This window comes from Neomonachus schauinslandi, chromosome 12, assembly GCF_002201575.2.
Source record: "Neomonachus schauinslandi chromosome 12, ASM220157v2, whole genome shotgun sequence".
NCBI lineage: Eukaryota > Metazoa > Chordata > Mammalia > Carnivora > Phocidae > Neomonachus > Neomonachus schauinslandi.
Genome location: NC_058414.1, coordinates 65490560 through 65503651, shown reverse-complemented (window position 1 = coordinate 65503651; position 13092 = coordinate 65490560). Strand labels below are relative to the sequence as shown.

General features: G+C 43.3%; 1 protein-coding gene across 2 annotated transcripts in view; it reads left to right on the top strand.

The window, feature by feature from the left end:
• The window catches only part of ELMO1 (engulfment and cell motility 1), a 519605-nt gene that overhangs the window by 355123 nt on the left and 151390 nt on the right, over nucleotides 1-13092 (top strand). For both annotated transcript variants that reach the window (XM_021699424.1, XM_044920201.1), the window contains one exon: nucleotides 6279-6415. In XM_021699424.1, coding sequence (XP_021555099.1) covers nucleotides 6279-6415 — 137 coding nt within the window. The remainder of the gene's footprint in view (nucleotides 1-6278; nucleotides 6416-13092) is intronic.

Here is a 13092-nt window from a genome sequence, read left to right as displayed (position 1 = left end):
ACAGTCTGGATGGGTTCTTCCTGCTTGATAATCCTCGATCTTGAATATCTGCAATCTGACCATTTTAGAGAAAAAAAATGTATTCATATTTAATGCTTTATCCTTGCCTCTAATACTGGAACATCTTTAAAACAAAGAGTCATGAATCCCAAAATACATCAGAATCTTTTCATTGTTTCCCGTATAACATGTCAAGGAACAAATTGTTTTTTATTTATTTTTATTGAAGTGCAGTTGACATACAATATTGTATTAATTTCCGATGCACAACACAGTGATTCAACATTTATGTACATTATAAAGTGATCACCATGATAAATCTAGCTACCATCTGTCACCATACAAAGTTGTGACATATTATTAACTATATTCCCTGTGCTGTACATTACATCCCCGAGTCTTATTTATTTTATAACTGGGAGTTGTTTGCTCATTCCTCACTGCAAAGGATGAGTCTTTTAAAGAAGTTTAGGATAGGGGTGCTGGGTGGCTCCGTTGTTGACGTATCTGCCTTCGCCTCAGGTCATGGTCCCAGGGTCCGGGGATCAAGCCCCATGTGGGGCTCCCTGCTCAGCGGGGAGTCTGCTTCCCCCTTTCCCTCTGCTGCTCCCCCCACTTGTGCTGTCTCTCTCACTCTCTCAAATAAGTCAATAAAATCTTTAAAAAAAAAAAAAAGGGAAGGAAAGAATTTGAGGATAATGTCATTCCAGTCCCTTTATGTGGAGGATGCAAACACGTCTCTGGTGAGAGAATGCTGGGTTTGATTCCAGGCTCTGTCACTGCAAGTGACTTAATTTCACTATCCTCCCTGTCCTCCTCTGTGAAATATGGATGATAACAGTAACTCTGCTGTTACTGAGGATTCAGAGTTGGGACAGGCAAAGCCCTTATAACAGTGGCCAGCATATAGCTTCCAGTAATTGCTGGCTAGTACTGTTCTGATAGCTCAGCTTCTCTGGTCACCTTTATTCCTCATGAAACCTCCGTTTAAGTTATGTTTTCCAGTGCTGCCACTCCTCACTAGGAACACAGACAGGACTGCTCGTCAGTCTCGAGGATCCCTCCTGAAGGGCATGTGTCCTGATGCTGCCTCAATCCTGCTGTTAGCCATGGCTGTGTTGTCCCGGTGTTCTTCAGTCCCTGAGGCCTGTGGTTTCAAAACACAAAAGAGAAATAGGGTACTTTCTCCAGTATCCTTCCTGTGTGACTCCCGTTCTCCCAGCCTCCACCGCTTGCCCCTTCCTCCCTTGCCGGAAGGGGCAAGGAATTGTGCCTTCAGACATTGACTTCTGGGGTCTGGCCCTCTGTCCGGGGACTATCCCACTGTTTACTTTTTCATGAACCATTAGCAGCATTTCTCTCATTAGCAGCTTAAAAGAGCATATGAGACTGGGATATTATTTGGAGGTTTGAAGGAGAGGATGGAAACTTAGATTTTAACTGTGTGTGAAGGCCCAGCCTCTGCCAAACACTTCACCTTCTACAGCCCAGGAGGTAACTAGTAGTGTGTCCATATTACTGATGAGGAAACGGGGGAGAGAGATGCTCGCATCACCAACCTAGTGAGAACTTGAATCAAAACTCACCTGATTCTGAAATGTATGTTCTTTTCATTACGTAACACAGTGGGATGGAGCCAGGTGCTGTTTTTCTCTGGCGAGGGTGTTGATCTCCCAGTGTTGATGGGTACATGTACGCTCAGCATGTGAAATTTCAGCTTTAGGATTTGAATATCCCATAGGATTTTGACATAATCTGTAAGAATGATTGGTTGACCCTATCCTTCCCCATCAATAGGACCCCAAAGACCATTCATCAGATTTTTCTTCTTCCCTTCCTTATCTCCTAGAAATGTTCAGGTCTTAAAGAAGCCATGTAGTGCACTGATAATGAAGATAAAAATAATACTTAATAGCCACTGTTTACTAAACCTATATGTGTGCTAGGTGTCTTATCACATACTCTATATACATAATCTAATTTGATGATTATAATTTTATAGGGTCATGTATTTTACAAACTTGGGGACTTTCGTTGTCTAAGGTTACATAGTATGCTAGGGAGCCTCACGTTTGGGCTTTGAATGTAGAAGTTCTGTTTGACTGTAACCATTACACAGTCCTGCCTCCTCATTGCTGCTTACTCCATGGCCTCCCATAATCCTGAACATGTGTTCTCTTATGCTAGTATCTGTGTACTCGCATGAGTTTTAAATTTCCATATCAGTAATTTCATATGTCTAAGAGTAATGGAGAAACCTGGAAACAGTGACTTAAATCATATACAAGGAATTCCTTAGGAGGTCTGTTCGGGGTTGGTATGGTGATTCCACAGCGTCCTCAGGAGCTCCTTCTAAGTCTTCACTCTAGTGGATAGCCCTCACTTTTATGCTGACAGAATGGCTGCAGGGGCTCCAGTCATTACTGGACATGAAGTTGTGTTCTGAACTTGAAGAAGTTGAGGTGTGAATGCAAAAGCAAAAGGAACAAGACAGTCAAGTGTCTTTTCCTCTTTTAAAGATCTTTTCTGGAAACTCTACCCAGCACTCTCTGTGTATCTATCACTGGTTTGGATTGGGTCACTCTTGGTTATAAGAGAGACTGGGAAATGTACTTTTTTTTTAGGTGGGTGCATTGTTGCAGTGAACAAAATCGGGGCTTATTAACATGGAACCCAACCTGCTAATTTCTTGAAATAAGTTAAATAAATTCATTCTTCCCCAGGGACTGACTATCTAGGGGAAACTTGGTGTGTTCTAGAGGCTGAGAATATCTTGAGTAGATGAAAGTTTGTTGTAGAAGTTTTAACCAGGTAGACTATGTCTTAAGTATTCAAGAGAGTTGTCAAGATTCAGCTTGACCCAACCCAAGGAAAGGGGAGGTAAGATCCAGAAGTGTAACCTGGTGATTTGAACCTAACTCCACTTAGACCAAGACTAGTAGGGGGAAAGCAGAGGAATCCTAGATTCTAAATATACCCTAAGCATTAATAGTTAAGGTCGTGCCACTTGTAAGATTTTACTTCATCAATATCTTCTGTGGATATAAAAGCAATTCTTTCATATTTGTGTTGGCTGGGGGAGGTGCAGTAGAGGCAGAGTTAATTGGGAAACAGAATCAGGAAATAAGTACAATCAGACAGTGATGGGCTTTGATGATGGGAGTTGCAATCCCAGCTGTACCACTTGCAAGTCCTGTGACCTGGGACCTTGGAGAAGTCACCTAACCTTTCTAACTCTCCTATTTCTTATTAAAAAAAAAAGAAAAGAAAAGAAATTGACGAAATCTTCCTCACATGCTTCTTGTAACAACTAACAGCAATGTAGAGCCCAGTGCCTGTCGCAAGGTGGTAAGCCTGCTGTTGGTACTGTCACATTGCAGGTGTCGTCCATCAGCAGGGGCTGGCTGTATACCTGCTGTGACCCCTCTGGACTGGAGAGGGGGGCAAGGTCCTGGTTTCTTCTGGGAGAGGGGTGGAGAAGGTAATTTCCAATGCAGCAATCACAAGGAAATGTCCTGAGCTCTTGTCAACTAAGGCAGGAAGCCTGCTGGGTCAACTAAACTGCAGGTTTCAAATGCTCATCTGGGGCCTCCTAAAGAAAGCTCATGATGGAAGGTTTAATTTCTGCCAAGTTTTACCTTCCCTATATATAAAATGAAGATAAGCATAACGCCTGCCTCCCAGGTTGTTGTGAGGATAACACCAGTAGAACCCCCGGGCGCATGATATGTACTCGATAGATATTCTCTATTATTAATGATGTTTCTTCCCTCCCTCTTCAACCAAGCAAGAGCAGGGCTCGTTGGTCTCAGTTTTGTCTGGTTGTCTCAGCTTCAGTAATCCTGTAAAAACTCCAACTAGGGCATAAAGTACACATATAATCACACTGGGCCCCAAAAGATACTGTGATAATGTGATTAATAATGAGTTCTTGGATGGCAGTAGTGTTTGATTTTTTTATTTAATTTTTTTTTTTAAGATTTTATTTATTTATTTGACAGAGAGACGCACAGCGAGAGAGGGAACACAAGCAGGGGGAACGAGAGAGGGAGGAGCAGGCTTCCCGCGGAGCAGGGAGCCCGATGCGGGGCTCGATCCCAGGGCCCTGGGACCATGACCTGAGCCGAAGGCAGACGCTTAACGGCTGAGCCACCCAGGTGCCCCTGCACTAGTGTTTTAGAGAGCTGCCGTGGACTTGTAAATTCCATTGGCTTCCGTGCTTATGAAAGTGAGACTGACAGCTCATTGCCCAGGGCAGCAAACACACAATCCGCCTGTGTTTACGGTCCAAGTTCTTTAAATAGCTCTGTGTCCCAGGTCAGAACTTCACTGTTGCCATTTTTCTGCCAGTGACACAGGCTGGGGGTTGGGGTGACATACGTTCTTGCTGCTCATTTCTGAAATGGGAACAGCCTTGACTAGGAACTGGCGGGGGGGGCGGGGGAGGATCAAAGAACAACCCATGTTCTTGGAAACAATACACTGGCACAACATCCATTATCATCACCACCACCTTGCTCCACGTTTGTGACAACTTCTATCCTTTCAAAGCAGTTTCCCATGAGTCATGTCATTTGATCCTCTCCAAAACCTATGGAGATGGACAAGGAGACGTCATTAACATTTTTTAGTTAAAAAAATCGAGGCTCAGGGCGCCTGGGTGGCTCAGTTGGTTAAGTGACTGCCTTCGGGTCAGGTCATGGTCCCGGAGTCCTGGGATAGAGGCCCACATCGAGCTCCCGGCTCGGCGGGGAGCCTGCTTCTCCCTCTGACCCTCTCCCCTCTCATGCTGTTTCTCTCTCTCCCAAATAAATAAATAAATAAAATCTTTAAAAAAAAAAAATCGAGGCTCATATAGGTAAAGTGACTTGCTCCTGATTGGCACAGGCTGGACTTGAACCCAAATCTTCTGTCCTCAGACCCAAACCTTCCCTATGTGACTGTACGTTGCTGCTAGCCTGTTTCCTTACCTAGGTCTGGAAGAAAACAGCATTTATGTATCTTCGTATCTACCCTTCTAGAAGTCTGGATTCCACTAAGATAGAAGAGGTTGGTGCATCATAGCTTGCAGCCTAGGCAGAGCAGAGTGTGTTCCCTTAGGTTTGGTTAGGGTTCACTTCCTGGGGCCTGCACCAGAGGATTCTCTCCAAGTGGAATCCACCACATGGCAGGCAGAGGGCTTTCCCCACATACAGAAGATCTTTGCTATAAACCCTGCTCCAGCCCCACCCCATCCTCCTCTCCTGGGCCGGAAATTCCACCATTTGGAAACTTGAAGACAACTGGCCTTAAAGAGATTCCAATTAAAATAGGAATTCTTTCACTATACATACAGCTTATATTAAAACAAACAAACAAACTTAGGATACTGTTTTGGGCAGGGGGTGGTCACAAAACCTGGCTCCTTCCATTGTCCTCATCCATGAAGCATGAACCAGAAGAGGCATTGTAAAGATCCCATGAGATGTAGGTACGAGGACTATAAAAATATAAGTGGCCCAAATAGCAGGGAAGAAGAGGATGGCTGGGGTGCTGGTCTGGGAAGGAGGAGAGAAGTAGACACAGCTAGAGCTCGGAGTGCTGGCTCTGATTCCCAGAAGCTCTGCATTGGGAAGGCACGAAGGCAGTCTGGCTGATGTCACGGTCTGGTCCAGGACTGGACCATTTGCAGCCTCCAGAGCCATTTGGGTTGCTTTGACCTCCAGCCATCTGTGTCTGGGAATGTAAAACAAATGGTTAATGGCATCAGATGGTATATGATCTCAAATGTCCCCCCCCTGCTTACTGCCATAAGAAGGAAAAGAGGCCCCTGGAGAAATCATCAAGGATGCTATTTTCAAAGTTGCAATTAATTGTGTGCTGGGGAAAGCTCATCCTCTGCCAGTTATTCTGTCGAGAAAGGGGAAATTAAGGGTGATGGAGCTGTGACTGAGAGGCCAGTTTGAATCATCCTTATAAGGTCAAAGAAGCAGACACAGAGCCCATATTCAAACCCAGGGATCCTGGAAAAAAAGGTGTGAGGGTCATGTGGTGGGGTGCGTCAGGAGCTGACTTCCTTTAGGCGAAATAGGCGCCTAGGGATAGGTCTTGACTGTCTGACCTTCGACTTCACAGTTGCACGGGGGATTGTCCTTAGGTTACTTTTTCACAACGCCTTACGTCCACTGTGGCTTGAGCCAAACATGTCCCCGTCCTCTCTTTGGGACCCCTCTGTGTGGCCGTGTCCTCTTATTTCACTCTGCAAACTTTCTCTCTTATTTCCCTTCTCTTTCTTCCAGCCAGTGAGACCTGCAACGACTTCCACCCAATGTTCTTCACCCACGACAGATCGTTCGAGGAATTTTTCTGCATCTGTATCCAGCTCCTGAACAAGACGTGGAAGGAAATGAGGGCAACTTCTGAAGACTTCAACAAGGTAAGGTTGAATCTGAGGCAGAGGCAGCAGCTTACTGTGTCCCCAAAGGAGCCCCCCCTCTGCGTCGTCCCTTGGCTATCATACCCGTATGGACCTGAGCTGTGTGTTGGTGATGCTTTCATCTCTGCTGGGATAGGCCTGGAGCAGTCTTGTTCCTTTTGGCTAACTAAACTGGAGCCACCAGCAGAGACCCTTTCTTGAAAAATATTGTCTAGATTAACTTTTTCCTTTAAGGCATTAGTCTGGGATGCCGTGTTATGGCAACATCCCCTGGGGAAAAGGCCTCCCCTCCACCAGTGTGCAGGCGGCTGTTAGAAAAAGAATGAGATCAGGAAGGCTGCTCTGTCTAGGTGACTTGGTTTCTTCGCAGATTATGGATGTGTTGAGATAATCTGCCCTTTGTTGTGTCAAAAAGAGTTTTTATTCAAATGCAAAATCTCTTTCAGGGAGTTGAGTAAGTTTATATGGAACTTTTTTTTTTTTTTTTTTTTTAGTTTACAGAAAGCATTTGATTCTTTGAACGGATGCCTTCTTTGGTTTTCCGTAAGAGCGCGAATTTTATGTTTCTCTTTGTGAGTGAATGTTGGGTGCTGAGAAGAGTGTTGACCAACTTAGAGGAAGCAGAAGTATCATATGAACTTTTCAAGAGAAACAAAATCTTTATCCTTAGATAAAGGCCTTGTTAACGATCATCACATGGCTAGTAATAACTGATGGTTGGGACAGGTGTATTTAGGAGAGGTATATTGGGAGAGGCCTTCAGTCCCTTTCATTTGCTACTATTGCTGGATCTGGGTTTGACTGGTTCCGTCACCCATGCCTGCTGACCTGGTCCTGGGGACGTAACTGTTGTTAAGAGTCTAAGGATCCGATCTCACTGTCGTCCTGTGGGACCTTCACAGCTGGTGAACAGATCAAATTTCCAACTGCACTTGATGTTCTCCTTGGTCTGTGCCTCCCTGTCACCTTTCCTCTGAACTTCTTTTCCATCCATCCTTCTTTTCCACCATATTTCTGGTTCGTGGCATCTTGAAGTGATATTGGTGGAAAGGAAAGAAAACGAGGAAAAGGAAATAATACTCTTTGCCAAACCTCCGTTAGGTCTCCATCAGCATGATGATCTTCTCTGCAGTTGAAGCAGACAAAGCTGTCTTAGTCGCCTTGGGCCATCTATTTAATTCATTGAAATAGGCCCCAGCGACGCCCCTCTGTGGAGAGCCCTGATTCTGCCAGCTAGAATCTAGAGCTGCCACGGGTCTAAGCAGCTATGCCCAGGGACAGGCATGACTGAAGAAGGGAAGTGGAGGAAAGAAATCCAGTAATTCTGCAGCCTCCTAAGTGTACTTCACTTGATTATGAGGGATTTGGCAATTGAGGTGCAAATCATCCCTGGGAAAGAGGAATAAAGGAGCAGGGAGACCTTTGTACAATCAAGCCAAAAAAAGGGGAGAGTTAAGTAGTCTCTGAAATGGCCAAGGCCACTTTGCCCCGGATCAGATCAACTCTTCAGGTACTACAGTGTTTCTGAAAGCCATCCAGTACTCGGCTCCTATGTGCATGGGACACCTGTTCTTTCAGGAGAAGGGAACCTCTCTGGCTGTCATGTGCTCTGGCATCAGGTACCTGTCTGCTTTCCGAGAGGATTTCACTCACCCTTCTTCTTCTGAGTTACAGAAATCAGCATTTTTGTAAATGATAATAATGCAAATATTTTTGTTGTTCATCTATGCACAGATAAGGTATGTGGAAAATATTACCAAATTCCTGCAGAGGAATGGCTCAAGAGGCTTAGCACTTAGACGCTTAAATCCTACAGAACATACAGTTTATGAAACGAAGCCCCAAGAATGCATTGTTAGCAGAGGGAACCAGAGGCCTCAGTCTGGAGTTGGTGAGCGTGGCCATTGGATCTGTGTGGTTCATCACGACCAGCTACTTGGGTCAGTGGTAATGATATCCTGCCTGTGCAGGGTGAGGTCCCCCAAGTGTCACTCTGAAACTTTTTTCATAATTAACTTATGTGGCTGTAAAAACTGCCTTTGGCAAGACCTAAGGGCCAGGACTGGGGAACATGATAAGTGTCCCTAGTGCCATCTTTTTGCATGGTCTACTGATCATAGACGTCAGTCTGGTGTCACGTACATGCGGCCAAACAGTGATGGTGGTTTATGGCTGTGAAGAGGCAGTCAGAAGCCTGAGAGGCAGAGGGTCCCATCCTGTGTACACATATCCCTTGGCCAAGAGTGGATAGCAGAGGAGGGCCAGGGATGGGAATGACAAGTGCTTTAAGTTTTCTACGTGAAATAGTTTTGTTTTGTTTGCTTTTTTTCTTTTTAGTATTATGCACGCCTTACTTCTGGAACAGAAAAGTCTATCAGTTATACACTATTTTATCATGTGTGTACTAGTTTTCTAGGGTTGCTGTCACAAATTACCACAGACTCTGTAGCTTAAATAGTACAAAGGTACTCTCCTACAGTTACATTGCTCAGAAACCAGAAATGGGATTCATGGGTTAAAATCAAGGAGTCAGCAGAGCTGTGGTCTTTTTTGGCCACTCTAGTGGGGGGGGGCATCCATCTCCTTGCCTTCCAGGTTCTAGAAGCCACCTGCGTTCCTTGGCTCGTGGCCCTTTTTATCTTCAAAGCCAGCCAACAGGTCATGTCCTTCTCATGTCACACCTCATCACTCTGATCCCTCTTTGGCTTGGATCTTTCCCTCTTCTAGTTACCCCTGTGATTACACTGGACCGCCTGGATAATCCAGGATAATCTTCCCTATTTTAAGGTCAGCCGGTTAGGAATCTCAATTCCATCTGCAACCTGAATTCCCCTTTGTCATATAACATAACATAGACACAGATTCTGGGCATTGGAATGTAGACATCAATGAGGGGGTGCATTTTTCTGCCTACCATAATGTATATTTAATTTGTAGGTGTATTACATTTGTATCTGTATTAGTGTGTATCAATTTAAAGTATTGAAATGTGGACAGATGAGCTTTTCGTTGTTGTTTTATTTGCTGGTAGACCAGCATAATACCAGTCAGAGTTCTGCTAGTGGTCACTCCAACACAGATTTAACTACGTCCTTTTTCTTTTATGTCCCTATTCTGCCTCTAACAGGCTTTTGAAAAAAGATGGGCCCTGTATGCGGGCCTCTAGGTCAGTTCTTCCTGATTTTTTTCCTGCTGCTTGTCTATCAGCCACTGCTCTGCTTTGCCAGATAATAAATTGGAAAGGAGAGAAGAAGAGCCAAAATTTTCATCAGTTCATTTTTCTTCTTGTTATTAACTTGGTAGCAGAAGCTATTGAATTTAGGAACAAACGTGGATTCGGTGTTATTGGTAGATTTAATGTTTTTCTTGTTTCCAAAGATTGTCCAAATTCGAATTCAGAATATCTTAAAAGAACCCAACATGAGACACACTTTCTTTTGAACTTTCTTGGACACCATCTCAGACTGTCGCCACTCTGAACAGAAGCATGGGTGGTGGGTTTGCTTGTCGACCTACGGCCCGGGTTCTGTAATAAGGGGCTTAGCTATCTGCCTCCTTCAGCTCATTACTGGAGAAGCAGTATCCCTCAATCCAAAATTCTGATTTTACAAATAATAACTAGATTCCAGCAGGTGCAGGAATTTCTTCTACAACCCACCTTGCTTGGGACACTAGTTTGTAGATATCTAGTACTTGGTAGCTAATGCTTCTGCCGGAAGTGAATGTTTGGAAAAGCAGCTGCTTTCTTGCTGCTCCAGGCTGAGGAAGCTGAAGATGGGATGTTTCTTATTTATGTGAAAGAAGTAGAATTAGAGAGTGATTAAAGTATTTATACTTTGAAAAGTACTTTCTTCCAGTTTCCCAATGTAGCAGTCTCTGCAGAATAATCCATTGATTCAGGCCATTGAGTTTGTATTCTGTTTTTGCCTTTTATTACCAATATTTTAAAGCATGCATTATTCATTTTTATGGGCATTAGAGAAGAGCTTAAACTGCAGCTGGATACCTCAGCACACAAGTGGCCCCATAATCATTTCATTGAAGCCCTCATTTTTTAAGCAGGGTAAGAAAGAAGACACAAGTGATTTGGGTAGTTCGGGTATGGGAATCTCATTTAAAGCTTTTATCGCAGACCATGCCACTTTAGAAATTCTAACAAGGGTATACACATCAAAATCGGTATTTGTGTGTAGTAGTGTTTCTCAATCTTATCAACCTTGCCCGAACCTTAGAATCCCCGGGGGGGGCTTTGGAAACCTCTGTCATCCCAGTTCCCAATTGTACAACATACCAATTACTTCTTTGGGGTGGGGCCAAAGCTCTCAGGAAGATTTTTCATGAAGGCAGATTTGATCACTAAAGGTGAATCACATCCATAGCATGACCATCAGTTGATACGTGTAACACAGACCACCAACTATTATGAATTGTGTGCATCAGTGAAGTAGTCCGTCCATTGGTTTGTAAGGCCCAGGTTCTAACCCTGGTTCTGCTACTCAGGAACAATATTCCTTGAATAAAAAAAAAAAAAAAAAGTGGATACCAGTATCCCATTGCCCTCTTTTATGGTGGTATGATACTAAATTGAAAATGTGAAAATGCTTTGAGGAAGTAAAATGTCATATGTGTTTGTATTCTTTTTGTACATAATAAGATAAATCCTGTCTATGAAAAATGAGTAAATTGCTCTTTTCAAAAGAAAACATTTTTTTTGGCTATTATGTTAAAAAACAAAGAAAGGAAGGAAGGAAGGAAGGAAGGAAGGAAGGAAGGAAGAAAGAAAGAAAGAAAGAAAGAAAGAAAGAAAGAAAGAAAGAAAGAAAGAAAGAAAGAAAAAGAAAGAGAAAAAGAAAGAAAGAAAGAAAGAGAAAGAAAAAGGAGGGAGGGAGGAAGGAAGGAAAGAAAGAAAGAAAAAGGAGGAAGGAAGGAAAGAAAGAAAGAAAGAGAAAGAAAAAGTGAAGCTGCTTATGTACCACAGATTAAGTGCTGAATTGAATGAACTCATTTAACTTTGGCAGAAATAGGGTTTCAACGGAAAACGTCATGGATTTGGGAAGAAAAAACTTTATTAGGTACCTTAGTTTTCCATGTGACAAGCCATGGGCAGCAGCCTAAAAATCAGGTTTCACAAAAGCTCAGGTGCTTAATAGCTGGAGAGAGTTAAGGCACTGTAGCTATTACCTAGCTGCACAGACCTCTCTGGGGATGTCTGAGCCGTCTAGATACCTTCAAAATACTTGTTCATGGCATTGGTGTTACTTTAGACGCTATCAAAATCAGCATTAAAAACAAAATCAAATGACTTTGCCATGCTTTCAAATTGCCAAAATGGAAGAAACTAATGGTTTGAAAAATGTAGTCACTCTAGAGCAAAAGCACTATTTTGAAACTTTACCCAGCAGCATAATATGCAAAGCACACACGACAGCGGTTAGGATCTCAGGCTTGCAGATGACAAGCCATCCCTTAAAATAGGAGAGCCTGTGCACAGGGAGAACCCAGGCCCATCAGACAAAGCCGCAGCTGCCCCTGGCTAGGCTATGAGCTCCATCTGAGTCAGTGGGAGAAAATCTCAATTAGGAAGAATTGGAGAGCAGAACAGAGCAAACATCCTGGGAAGTCCCCTGGAAGATTATCCATGGAAAATAGCCACTAACTAGTCATATCTAATGGATTATGTTGTGGTGTAAAAAAAGGGATCATTTGAGAGCTTGAAGGCAGTGATTGCATGAATGAGAAAGGGAAATATGTTCACTCCCCGAACTGTTTCCAGCTTACTGACTTTCTGTGCATGCTTTTCAGGGGCAATTATATATTCCGGAGTTCCCTTCCTAGGCCAGCTCAACTTCACAGTGGTGCAGACAGCGCTCTTGTTGGTTAGCTGAGCTGGCCTAGGGAATGAAAGGTGGTCTGTAACTCTCGCCATGAATAAACATGAATCTCCTCATTTGCATGAGGCAGGTGACTGTAAAATATCTTGGAGCAAGTTGTGAAAGGAGGCTTTGTGCATCCGTGCCCAGGGGAAGCTGGGGAGGACTCAGTGTTGTTTATCTTCATTAGAATTCCATCTAGGGCTGCTGGTATTGATCTGAACCGGGCCTGGGGTAGCTAATAAAGTAGGTGTATGTTTTAATTGAAACATGAACATTTAAGTAGAGGAGAAGTCTTTTAAAGGGCCCCGATGTCGTACAAGAGGTTATCCATTTCTCAGCTGTCTAGGCCATTTACAAGTATTTATTCAAAAAAGCTTCTCATGTTTCACAAAGGTCTTTAAGGTTTGACATGAAGGAAATCACACTTCCTGTAGAAGTAAATGCATTATACAAATAGATTTATTTTTTCCTTTGATGTTTCCTGTTGGATAGGTAGCAAATAGTTTCGTGTGTGTGTGCGCACGCGCGTGCAAGCATATATTTAAATGAGTGCTTTTAAGGTATTCACTTAAGGTAGTGTTACCCTTTTTTAATGGAGTTTGCCACTTCCATTGGGACAGGAATCCAGGTATGTCTCCTTCCATCTTCATCAATATAAATTGTGCTATCCAGAGACAGCAGAAAGACTGAGAAAGAGACCAACTTTACGAACTTATTTTTTTTTCAAGAGGTATCTTTTTATTTTTTTAAATTTTATTATGTTATGTTAGTCACCATACATTACATCATTGGTTTTTGATGTGG